Raw genomic sequence first — 13242 nt, forward strand, 5'->3', positions numbered from 1 at the left:
AAGCATATATTTGTAATATGGTAATTCACAAATTGAACGATAATGTATGCAAATGTTGTTTTTTTTTGCATGATTTAATATAGTATAGATGCAAACACAAAAACTTTCACATTTAAAATTAGTAAGTTTCTGCTTTATGACCTATAAAATATTTCAGATACTTTTTAAACTAATTTCATACTAAATAATGGAAAGTATCTACATATTTCGATAAAAACAAAATTTTCTATAAAATTCCTTCTCTGCTTTATAATCACGTAGATATATTTTAATAATTAATTAAAAGCAGCTGCTTGTTTGTTTGTAAGCACTTATCTCATTTATGGACGAAGGCTTCAGGCATTGCAGGGATAATCTAAAACAGAAGGATGTCCTATGTACAATATGCATAATGAACGATATTAAAATTACTCAATATGAAAACGAATCATTCAATTGTGTTTATTTTTTAGGGTCAAAAGGCGACTTTTTATAAGATTAAGATTACCACAAATTATTCAAGTTGGATTCACAAAACAAAATTGAGAAAACCATACCTAGCAATTAAAATTTAAAATGTTTAATTTGTATGTACTTACAGTGGTAATCACAGAGTCAATATAAAATATGCCATGTGGTTTCCTTAACACAAGCGAAAGCTTACTTTCAATATGAACTATAAAAAAATGCACTGAGGCTTGGGGATAATGAGGACGAAACCATGAGAATTAATAAAACATTGTTATAAAGATTTAATCCATACTTATAATCCATACTAATATTATAAATGCGAAAGTAACTCTGTCTGTCTGTCTGTCTGTCTGACTCAATCACGCCTAAACTACTGAGATATTTTGATACCTGAGAAAGGACATAGGCTACTTTATATCCCGGGAAAATGACGCAATCCCGGAAATCCCACGGGAACGGGAATTATGCGGGTTTTTCTACAAAGTTGGACGATAAGTGACGCTTGTTAAATTAACGTTCGGAATAGTCATTTAATTGAATGTCGTCATTCTACGCGCTAGTCATTCAATTAAAAGGCATATTCAACCAGATGATAGCGAGATTAATACAACGACAAATCCGCGTCAAGTTCGCATAACTAGTTAATCCATAATATCGAAAAAAAAAACTTTGAAGTTTGCTCTACTTAGGTACTACAAACATGTAATCTAACGTAAGAACGGTTTAATGGATTTTTATGATTTTGCCTCGTTGGAAGTATCTCTTTATTAGGATAATTACTATTTAAAATTTCAAATATATCCGGGTGGAGCCGGGTGAACCACATTGTGTAGTATGTGAAAAAAAATCATTACCACATTTTTTAAAATATTTTAGAATACCAGGTAAATACATATAGGTACCTATAGGATATCTTTGGCATGTTTTCAGATGGGGCTTACTTTTTGAAATTAAAACGTTTTTGTAAATAAGTATATAACGTTTTAAAAAATATGAGAGGCATTTTAATTATTACGCTATGCTATTTCCCGATGAATTTTAACAGGGTGGATATTAGAGAGTATTCTAAATACTGTTAAAATAAAAAATAAGCAATTACACTATTTTCGATTTTTTTTTTATTTTTGACCGCCTCCTTGGTACAGTGACGCATGAGCGTAGAACCGAGGGGTCCTGGGTTCGATTCCCGGTGGAGACGAAGAAAAAAAATGTCTCGGTCTGGCAGGACACAGAAGGCTGATCACTTACTTACTTGTCCCTAAAGAAAATCGATCAGTGAAACAGATGTATGGATAATGAATCTGCCCCTTACCCCACGGGGGACACGGGACTTCACTTACTTACTTACTTACTATTTTCGAAAGGCATGACCTACATTCAAAGAATTCTGTTAATACGCTGGTCACCCTCGGGCACAAAACAGGTTAATATTTCTTAAAATTACACCCTTGACTTGGTTTTGATGGTTCTGCCATATTTGATTTATCAAGTTTGTCCCATATTTGATTTATCAAGTTCAGCCTTATAATTGACCCTAACAAATGGTATATACAATAACGGGGTACGGGGTGTAATTTTAACTGATAACAGATAAGACTAAATTTAAGCAAATTTTTGGAAAATCTATGAATGCAGTTTTCTTTCTTTTCAAAATAGATGAAATGTTGCCATTGAGTAGAATTATATGTATACTTATATTATTTCGAAATTGCTTTAAAAAAATGTTTTATTGAGCATATTAAAACGTGTTAAGACTTTTTATTAATCCATTTAAACGTTGCACTAAGCCCAAACAAGAAAAAAATAAATGAAATGATTATTTCAATTTTATCTAATAATATTTATTTGGTCGAGCCTCAAAGATTGCATAAAACTAAAACATAATATGAACTAATTAACAATAGTCAATAAGATTATTTTAGTTTTTCCACAGTTGTAGGTATGCTGGACTATCGACGTTTATGTAAATATTTTTGCCAGGAATATGATTTCTCAATTCATAAGGCACTGCTCTTTCCGCTTCTGGTTTTTCCGATACCGGTGGTACGGGTAGGTCTGTAGCTGTTTCAGCTAGCACGGGATAAGGTTGGGGCACCTTGACCTTATAAGGATGAATCACAGGAACTAGCACTGGCGTTGGTACGGGCACATTTACTCGTTTCACGACAGGAACTGGCTGGTGTTTAGTAATTTTAACCTCCTTGTGGATGATTACTGGGGGCGAATTAGCAATAGCTTCAGCTTGGGCCAAAGCTCTTTGCTTTTCTATCTGGTTGTTATGTGCTCGTAATGCATTCTCGTGGGCTAAGGCATATATAAGAGGATTGTAATTGATCAAAGGTTGTTGTTGTTCTCCTTCTTGATTGCGGTTTTCTTGCTGGTTGTTAAGACCACCGGAAGCAAGTTTTTCTTGTTCAAAGCTGTATCTTAAACTCTTCTGCCATTGTTTGTTAATTTGTTCTTGTAAAGATTGCTCCTGTACAGACTGCTCTTGTGCGGCCTGCTCTCGTAAAGCCTGTACTAAATTTTTCTCCGTGCTAGGGTTAATTGGAATCCATCCATTATCATTGCTCTCTTGACTTGGATTGTTAGGTACGAATTTGGGTTGTTCTTGTTGTTGACTCTCTGGGGTAAACAACAATAATGAAGGTGGTGCTTCTACATTCTGAATGGATAGGCCACTAGGTAAGTTAAAATATCTTGCTTGTTGCTCCTGTTGTTCCTGTTGTTCTTGTTGTTCTTGTTGTTCCTGTTGTTGTTGAAGCTCTTGTAGTTCCTGTTGTTTAAGAACTAACTGCTCTTCTTGGACAAGTGGAGCCCCCAAATTTTCAAGCTGAGGATTATATCTTGACTGAGGATTTTCAAATGGCAATTGTTGTACCTTTTGCAATTTGTTTATTGTTATTTCTCCTGAAGCATGTGATCGAAGTTCTGCCTTTCCAGCCTGAAGATCTTTGATCTGACTGGGAGTTAAATACACAATAATATCCCTCGTTGCAAATCTCTTTTGTTGATTTTGAGCTGCTCCTGCCGTGGAAGAATTAGTATTTTTAAATGATTGAGGTCCCGGAGCTAATTCTTTTGCTTGAATTCCTATTATTGCTATGATAGCAGAGACGATAGTCACCTAAAAACATCAAATAATTTAATTCGGTCTTTTCTGTTATTATTCTTTGGATACTTTGTAATACTTAGAGGAAAGTCACCAAATATGGAATAGTATCCTAATATGGAATTCCTTCATTTCTCTAAGACTATAAGTATGAATCGCAACATTTGACCATCTTCTGTTTCATTTGGTGTACTAATCATCGCACTAACACCATCAAGTTAGTTGCGTGAACGGTTTACGTGTGGCAGGGGTGTTTTGTTTTGTTGCCATGCAGAAATTTTTTAAGGTAAGTAATAAATGAGTATTTACTGTCTATTATATTTGTTTACATAAGTGTTATACTATTCAGTATATCGGTATTATGTTTATTTCACCATTTTATGACCTTTTGTCTTTAAAATATTGTGAATTGAAAAAATATTTAGAAGAGTTTGAACGAGTATAAAAATCCAAATATGGACAGTCGTCGGTGTCTAATTATGGTATACTATAAACTTGCTATTATTTCTTTAAAAACTGTATGTAATGTTTGTTTTTAGAATGTCCGGTTCACAATCAACCTAACGAAATATCTGGGATGAAGAAAAAACGGCACAATCTATAAAATTCGTCCGGTAAAAGAAAATGGGGTATTTGAAAGCAGCACTGGATTTCCAATTCCCTAGGACAACTTTATTTCATCATTATATTTCTATTTCTTCTTTCAACGTTATTAACTTTATTATGAGAAACAAACAATCGAAGAAAAATAAGGATGATAGTGAAGAAGAAAGACTCTGAGGAACTAGACGTTATCCAGTTTGATGAAGGTAGTGGACATGATGAGTTGATGGACCACGTGCCTTCTGACTCTGCAGATGCAGAATGTAACATACATGCATCAGCAGAGTCAGGAGGTTTTGTTCAAGACTTTTTTCCATGGATCATGGATGAAAGTGGAGAAAGTTGAATTAAATGCTTGATGTATGGGCGGGCTCTGAACACATTATGATGTGCTGGTCCAGATGGATCTGGATTTGTGATTTTTGCAAGTATTTACGTAACTTCTTTCATTTATGACAATATGTTACATTCATTTAATTGATCTCAAAGATATTCATTACATTTTTGTTATTGTTATGTTGATTTATGCTTATATTCCATATATGGGTACCTATTCCATATTTGGTTACTCATTTGGGATTTTGTTTTTTGTGTAAGATTTTAATTTGATTACTGATATATTTCGTTAAAGGCTGTTAATTACTACTTATAGATGTATGACTGACCAGTAAAAACAATAAACTGATTTAATTTATGTATAGTTTTATTTTTATATCCCAAAAACAAAATGGTATTCCATATTTGGTTACTTTCCTCTACTTGATACAACATTGTGGGTTGTATAGTGAAGAGGCCTCAACCAAAACGATCGAGCGTCTAATGTGATATATCAAATTCACCTATTTATATACATTTATGCATATTGGAAAATTGCTAATCATAAATGAAATCTATTTATAAAATTAAAATTTACATAGATTACGATTTGAACCAAATCTTACTAAACTAACTAAGTATTTTTAATAATTATGCAATTCAAAACTGTGGGTTGTCAACAGCATATTAATATGCTTTGGTACTATATAGAGGAAGTAGGTTAAGTGAAAAAAATATGGTGTAACATAATATAAACTTGGAGAATAAAACTGCCGAAATTGCCACAAGATCCAATTTCAGGTCAATATTGTCACATTTTATTCAAATACATGCAAATTAATTATTATCATCACCTAAATGTTATTGTTTCTTATATAGAAAATTTAGTTAGGGGAAATGTTGAAAAACGAAAGATGAAGTACTTATGTACTAAACTATCTGTTGATAGGTATTTAGGAAATGAATCAATTAGGAATAAATAATATCTTACAACATATTATTACTGTAAGATATATTTATAGATGGTATGAGAAAAAGACTTAAATATTTAATCAATTTCAAAATATGAGATATATTGCTAAATTTTTATGAGTTTTTTTTGAAAAGGTCAAAACTCTAAGCAATACTTAAGAAATACCTAATTTATCCGAAAGTGCCTAACAGATAAATGAGATTTATCCCTTTAATTATTGAGCTCCTATAATATACAACAATAATAAGAAAATACACACAGAAAATACATTTTTCTCTAATGAAAAGTGATAAATCTTTAGTTTTTAAATTATTGATTGACCTAATGCCAGAATTTAAATTGAAATGAGCCAGCCATAGATCAACAATCGAATTGATCTATCGTATCGTCTGAGATTGGTCTCAGACTTATTTACATTGTGACTGCATTAAAGATGCATAAATGTCATAATATATTTAGCGTTTCAGTCATAGAATGGTCTATAATAGCCGTTTGGATGGGGTATAAATTAATTCTATCGAGATTTTTATCTCGTTATCTTGATTCTTGATATGATCATAAGAGATATGCCGCTTTAGAACGATGACATGATTTAATATCTTTAAAGATTTATGTATTCATAGTATTATATTATTATATGTTGGTATAGTAGAAGGTACTTGCCCACAACAATTTATGGAACATTGTAAATTTCATTCTATAAATAAAAACTTTTACCTTCTCGAAAAGGTAAAAGTTTTATAATTTTTTAGTTACATTTAAGATTGTGGCATTAAATTTATTAAAAATACAAAAAACACAAAACTTACAAAATATATTATATAAATAAATAATAAAACACCATATAATAATAATCTTACATAATTAAAATAATGTAGTCTAGGTGTTGTCCATTTATATTAAAAATACTCAATTATTAGGCCCATTTGGGGCAATACTAAATATAGATAAAATCTCGTTTTTTAATATAACTTTTTACTAATAACTAATATTTTTGTCATTCAGTTTTATTTTGACCCACTTATAAAGTTATACAACGCATTCATGATGTTGACCTCACAGCACTCACAGTTTCAAATATTAACGCCATCTGCTGATCATGGAGAATATTACATTCAATCGCTACTCTATATCTTATCGCTTTTACTCTATAATATTTATATAGTTGAATTTTGAATGTTCTCATGTCGATAAGATTCAATTCTGGTTCTACAAACTTCTAATAGATGGCGTTATTTAAGAAATTACTTTTAAAATAAATTACATATTTTTTATAAATGAAATGTCATGTTTAACGATAGCACAACACACTATTGTTAAAACTATGTTAAATATAGGACACCTACACATTTTTTTACTTATTTTGTGTCTATTGTCTAATAGTCTTAACTATTATATTTAAACCTATTTCCCTTCATATAAAAATTAGCAAACAAACTTCTGTGCATATTTTTATCAAAGTCCATGAGATATTTAGATTTCTAAAAGAATTTACGAGAAACCAATAAAAGTAATTTATACCATACTATTTGCTGCAATAAAATCTTCGAGATACACGCTATCCATTGGTGTAGAAATGACAATAAAAATTACTTGTAGTTTTTTAGTTTAGTTGCGACGGTGGACTTTGTTTAAATACCTATACCTACATCTACATATATTAATATCATAAAGCTGAAGAGTTTATTTGTTTGAACGCGCTAATCTTCTAACTATTGATCCGATTTGAAAAATTCTTTCGGTGTTGTATTTTGGAAACGATCATAAGCTTCAAATTATTTTAATGTAAAACAACGTTTACTATTGATAGACCTAATGACTGAATTTATGTTTATTTTATAGAGCAGTTTTAAGTATACATCCATATTTTGGAAATATTGATTAGAAAAACTAAATAAGTATGGTTTATGTTGAAGCTGAAGATGTTTTTTTAAATTCACCAGCGTCGCTAGTGCATATATGGGAGGTGGTGACTTAAAATTAATTGGTTCAATTGCTCCTTATATCTATACTGGAAATAAATAAAAAAGAGCGACTAAATAAACTGAGTTACTGATGATGAGATACTGTTTAAAAAACTTGAGCCGTATGATTTTGAGTAAGCGACAAATAAACTAAACTAGCGACAAATATTGGTTGATAATAAAATACAGATTGAGTGTACTAAAAGTGGATTGTGATTTATTATTTTGAGATATTAAAATTTTAACTGAGAGACCAAATAATATTATTTTTTAAAGTGATTGTTCTATCCAAAACTGCATTTAATAAAAAATGCCACTAAGTATTGAAAAATCATATGCCAAATAATGAAAAACTGCAGCACTTACCTAATGTTAACACTCAAACAAATATTAGGTCGCTCAAATATCATTTTGTATTTAAAATTATTCAAATAAATGTTTGTTAGTCGCTGTTCTATTGATTTTTCATTACTTATAATCAGTCACTCAATTAATTATTCTATAGCCCCAATAAATCATTTTTGTCAGCTAAAAATTTAATTTACAGTCTCTCGTTGCAGGCATGTAGGATGTAGGCATGCAGTAAGATTTCGTTTTCCGAGTTTACAACATTTTTGAACCAGCAGTTTTCCTGATTGATTAGCACCTATACAACTAACCCAAGAAACCTGTGCAAGAAACAAAGCTTTTCAATATACTTATTTTTGATTAACACCTTTGTCTATTCACTGAAATTATTATTATCTACTCTATCTTGTGAAATCAACAATTAACAATTTATATTTCTTCTTAATTTCAATGATATTCTCGTTCTCGTTCTCGTAATGATATTCTCATTATTAGATATTCTCGTTCCAAGTTATCAGTAGAATATTACATAATATGTTATCCACAGCCCTTACTACGAATTGTATTGTATCGTTAATATAGACTGAAATTCTTGTTTGTGATAATATTTTATAGAAAATATTACTCATATATTATATGGACCGAAGTAATGCTCGCTGTCATGACAATAGAATCCTCTCATTAGTCGTTAAATTACTTTTAAATTTCCATCTTCAAATTGAAGGTAGCATTTGATATAAAAGAAAGAAAAAGACAATCATGTTTGTAAAAATGTTTCATTTTATTTTTATGTATAAAATATGTACAACTAGTGACTATAATATTTACAGGCTATTGACTATTTGGCACGAAAATGACTCTTTCTCCTTTTACCAGCAGCAGCTCTTTTTCTTGTAGTGGGTGACGTGTTTGATGATGTGCAATGGGTATGGCTTCCAGACGGGAACTGGTACTTCGACGTGCTTTTCGACAGGCACGTGAACCTTCTTGATGACCTCATATGGCCTTTCAACGGGGACGGGGACTTTCCTGATGACCTCAAAAGGCACTTTCCTGACAACCTCAACTGGAACGGGCCTTTCTACTTCAACGTGGTGTGTTTTGTACACTGGGTAAGGCACGTGCTTCACAACATCAACGTGCACGGGGTAGGGTTGTGGAACTGGCACTCTGACTTCTTGGCGCACTGGAACAGGTACGGCCTGAGGGACAGCAACTTGGACGTGACGGGTAACTTCAACAGGAATACGGCGGACGATGTTCTGAACCACGGACTGGAGCTCGTACCTTGTTGAAGCAGCATCAGGGCGACCAACAGTCACACTTGTTCCAATCACTCTTGGTGCACCAACAGCGACGTTAGTTACGACACCGGGCCCAGATAATCCTTGTCCAATAACAGCACCACCGTTGACTACGGCAGGACCAGAAATGTCAACTGGTCCTCCGACAGGGCCACCTCCTACAACTGGACCACCGACTCCAATAACTCCACCTCCAATAGCTGAACCACCGAAATCGGATCCAATGGATGAACCCTCGGGACCAGATCCAGCATAACCAGAACCGCCAAATCCTTGTCCAGAAATAGCCCCACCGTCGACTGCAGATCCAAAGTTAGATGGGACAAATCCACCGTTCAGGGGACCACCAACAACACCGCCGTTCAAACCGGAGTTACCGCTGAAACCACCATCAATAGGGCCGTGGTCGTGGATAGAGGGGCCATGATCGTTGAAAGATGTACCGTGGTCATTGAAAGAAGGACCATGGTCGTTAATAGCTGGGCCATGTTCGACGACAGAGTGATGGTGCTCTTCTAAACCTCCGCCAATGCTTCCCGGGCCACTAAGATCTGCGCCCGAAGGACCAGGACCTGGTGGTCCATAAGATGCTGACGGTGGTCCGTATGAAGCGGATGGGGCATTTAATGCAGATGATACATAGGAGTCAGAGCCGTGACCGGACAAATAACCAGCACTTGCGCTGTATGCCAGCGCGGCGAAAAACACTGTCTTAACCTGTAACAAACATATTTTTCCATTAGCGAATATTCTTATTAGAAAAATTAAGTATAAGTTCTACTTAAATAGACTGACATAATTCGTTCAGTTATGACAAAGTTTATTAACGCATAATGTATTTAAAAAATGAAACTTTTTTTATATTTTATAATTCGAATTGTATTGAAACATTTGTAAAACAATGTCCGATAATTATTTAAGTCCTTTAACTGTTATCAATCAATCTGTTTTCAATGACTGTTACTCTCATAAAAAATCCTTGCAAAAAAGTATCCATAGAAGGACTTACAACAAACGCCATGGCTTTTAGCTAATCGCCAGAAGCCACCTCAGAAGCTGCTTGTTTTCTGTTCCGAGTTCGGGTGGTTTGTGATTTGATAACGTAACGAAACCACATATTTATACAAGTGATAGAGCCAACTCTTTCGATACGACGCCCGTGAATAAATTATACAAATGACATCGATAGCTTTAAGTTTTGCCAAAAATTTATCTTTCTAATGGAACAGATTAAGTCTACTATCTAATCTGTACGAAAGCGAAATTTAAAATAATGTAATTTAAAATAAACAATGTTATGATCATATAGCATTATATTTTAAAATGTTTTTTTTTATCGATCAAAAAATATATTACATTTATTCGTTAAAATGTTTAACAAAAAGATGGATAAATAAATATTACATAAAGAAATATCATCAAACTTTTAAATGTAAAACGATTCCTATAATAGCTTTAGGAAGAAAGCTTACACATTTTTGTCGGTGCTTCATAAATAATAAATAACTAAAGTAAATATATTAATAATTTAACTCTGTATATTGGAAATACATTTTTATATGACAATATAATATTCTAATTCAGTCCGTCCGTGTGTACTCTACTTAATGTTTCAATGTTCCTTTCCTATCTTTTTTGATTACTTAAGGTAAGTTATCCCAAATTAAATCAGAAAAAATATTAATCTATATACTAATATCTGAGCTAAAATTCTCTCCTAATATTTCCACATTTTATAAACAAAGTGATGATTAAGCATTATTTACTTTAACCTGAGTAAATAGATATTAGAAAACGTTTTACCAATTTTTTACTTCCTTCTGTGTTTGTATGACATATCACGTTACATAAGTTCATTAGATAATTTATTAAAATTAAATATTGATCTGAATTCTACTTTCGTTAAATTCCAACTAAATGAGGCATAATGCATTATCCTTATGTAACATACGATTCTGTTTTAAGCAAAATCATCCTTACTAGCTAGTTATCATAAGATGATTTTATTACATTAGATATATTTTAATGTATTTGTATCGAAGTTGATTTGATTAATCGTCAATCATCCATACTAAACGTAAATAAAGTAAATTTTCATAGCAACTTTATAGTATAATTTAAATTTAAAATTTCGTTCAAATTGAGCACTTTTATTATTTAAACATTGAGCAGCAACATTAATTTTCTTACGAATTTTTCTTATAAATTTTTCTACGAAACGAATTTTCTTATGCAAATGTCTTCATTTTTTTCTTAACAATAAAATTAAGAAACAAAAGCTCTACATAATATAATAAATAAAATAAATAGATCAATTGCTCTACATACGAATTACATACATTCAGGCATTCAGTAATTCTTCTCATTCATAATACCCAATGCTGAATTTATTAGCTACATTTAATTGGACTAAACAATAATGTGTAGCACGTAGGTACGTGGGTAAGTAGATCATTAACTAAATCTATGGTTATTATATAATCTAAGATATTTAACTGAAATAGATAAAGTGAAGTCCTTTTCCCCATTTTCGAGTGTTGAACTACATTTTACACATAATGCGCAGTTAGGCATTTTGCCAGAAAAATAAATTATACTCTTCCAAAAAAAATTATCCATTGAGAAACTACAAAACCAGTTGCGAACATACTTACTTCCTAAGTGTAAAATGTAAGTATGAATGCTATAACATGATCTGACATGGTAGTTTTCTTGGTAGAGCTTGTGCCAGCATTTGTTGAATCGAAATTTTTGTATTGTTAGTCATCAACACGTTTATTTCCACTTTTTAAAGTAAAGTATCATATGTTTCTGACGAAATAGGATGCAATTTTCGGCTTTCTTATCAAGATCATTACGTAAATACTTAAATGTAAGAAGTGAAATGATTATGAGCTTTGCTTGTGGGAATTCGCATGGACCATTTTCAATACAAAAAAAAATATTTTGTATAATTATTTAAAAACATTATATAATTTTGTTTGCCTATAAAAATGATAATGAAGCGGACACAAAAAAGTGAAATTCGAGTAAAATGTTCTAGATATAGAGATTATAGTAATTGGGCCAAGCTTACATCGCCGAATGTAAGACAGTACTGTTACTACGAGCATGATTGATAGCACCGATACCGGTATCAACTTCCGATCGTACAAAGCATTTGCATGATGTTTCTGTTTATTTAATTTATCATGCTTGACAGACATTACTTAATAGATATTTTTCTAATCGTACATATATAAAAATAAGTTTCACTTGTAAATAATAATAATAATAAAAATTACATTAGAAATACTAGTTTATTAATAACTTATTATTAATTAGTATGATATTATCTGTGATAAGAATGAAAGAAAGCTTTATAATCTAAATTATAACAGATTTCATGCTTGCTGTTTGGCACCTACAAGAAAAGCTTTTCGAAATAAGCTTATCGTGATATTGAAATTAATCAGCTCACAGGTCAAGTCTGGTCTCAGAATATACAGATTACCCATCAGAGATTAATTAACATTTAACTATTCAGAGAAAAAATGCCGCCTTCTGTGCAACCTTTACGAAACGTTTGACGTTTGATCATTAATTAAAGAAGAATATTTGCATTTAGCATATTCTTATATAGATTATTGGTCCCTTACAAAAATAATGTTATTACATCCGACATACACGTAAAATACTTAAAATTCGAAGAATTTAACTGTGAAAGCTATCGAATTTGCAACCAATAATCATAAATAACGTTTAGCAATAGGCAATAAAATTAGCATCCGAAATATATTAGTTACAGTTTTGATAAACACTTCATCTTCCATTACGTAAAAGTTTTGTCATAATATGACCCTTCATTGAGTAACATTTTAAATGTAAACCTGTTTCTGTAACTATATTAATTTCACCTGGTCGCTGGGAATGTGATGATGAATAATAAAATACCGTTTGACCGATATTATTAGTCACTCCTTCCGGTTTTATTCCGGGTCAAGCTTTACGTAATTTTGGTGCAAATCTTTAAGTGTAGGCCGGTCTTGTTTATGGTTTTTGTGATTAATTATCTAGATAAGTTTATGGTTGTGTGCAATCGGAAATATACAAAAAACTATTAATATACCCGTGAAACTGGATTGTGTGATGACATTTATTGAATTAACTACAATTTCATGGAATAAGTATAAC

General features: G+C 31.8%; 2 protein-coding genes and 1 long non-coding RNA gene across 3 annotated transcripts; all 3 read right to left on the reverse strand.

Annotated features, from left to right (window-relative positions):
• Positions 1–1545: 1545 nt before the first annotated feature.
• LOC149907143 (uncharacterized) lies at positions 1546–1838 on the reverse strand. The gene is made up of 2 exons (XR_016456929.1): positions 1782–1838; positions 1546–1623 (listed from the first exon to the last, which is right to left on the reverse strand). It is a non-coding gene; the product is annotated as an uncharacterized LOC149907143 (long non-coding RNA).
• Positions 1839–2266: 428 nt separating this feature from the next.
• LOC149907144 (uncharacterized) lies at positions 2267–4990 on the reverse strand. The gene is made up of 2 exons (XM_090103758.1): positions 4925–4990; positions 2267–3577 (listed from the first exon to the last, which is right to left on the reverse strand). Exons 1-2 carry the CDS (start codon positions 4934–4936, stop codon positions 2369–2371), a joined length of 1221 nt encoding a protein of 406 aa, XP_089959884.1. The 5' UTR covers positions 4937–4990; the 3' UTR covers positions 2267–2368.
• A 3535-nt stretch (positions 4991–8525) lies between these two features.
• LOC149907145 (uncharacterized) lies at positions 8526–10161 on the reverse strand. Its single transcript, XM_090103524.1, has 2 exons — positions 10079–10161; positions 8526–9786 (listed from the first exon to the last, which is right to left on the reverse strand). The coding sequence occupies exons 1-2, from the start codon at positions 10088–10090 to the stop codon at positions 8635–8637; spliced, it is 1164 nt and encodes a 387-aa protein (XP_089959650.1). The 5' UTR covers positions 10091–10161; the 3' UTR covers positions 8526–8634.
• Positions 10162–13242: the final 3081 nt, after the last annotated feature.

The sequence above is a fragment of the Colias eurytheme genome, chromosome 7, assembly GCF_061535395.1.
Source record: "Colias eurytheme isolate Ceu_HAF_F1 chromosome 7, ilColEury1 Martin Lab GWU primary, whole genome shotgun sequence".
Lineage (NCBI taxonomy): Eukaryota > Metazoa > Arthropoda > Insecta > Lepidoptera > Pieridae > Colias > Colias eurytheme.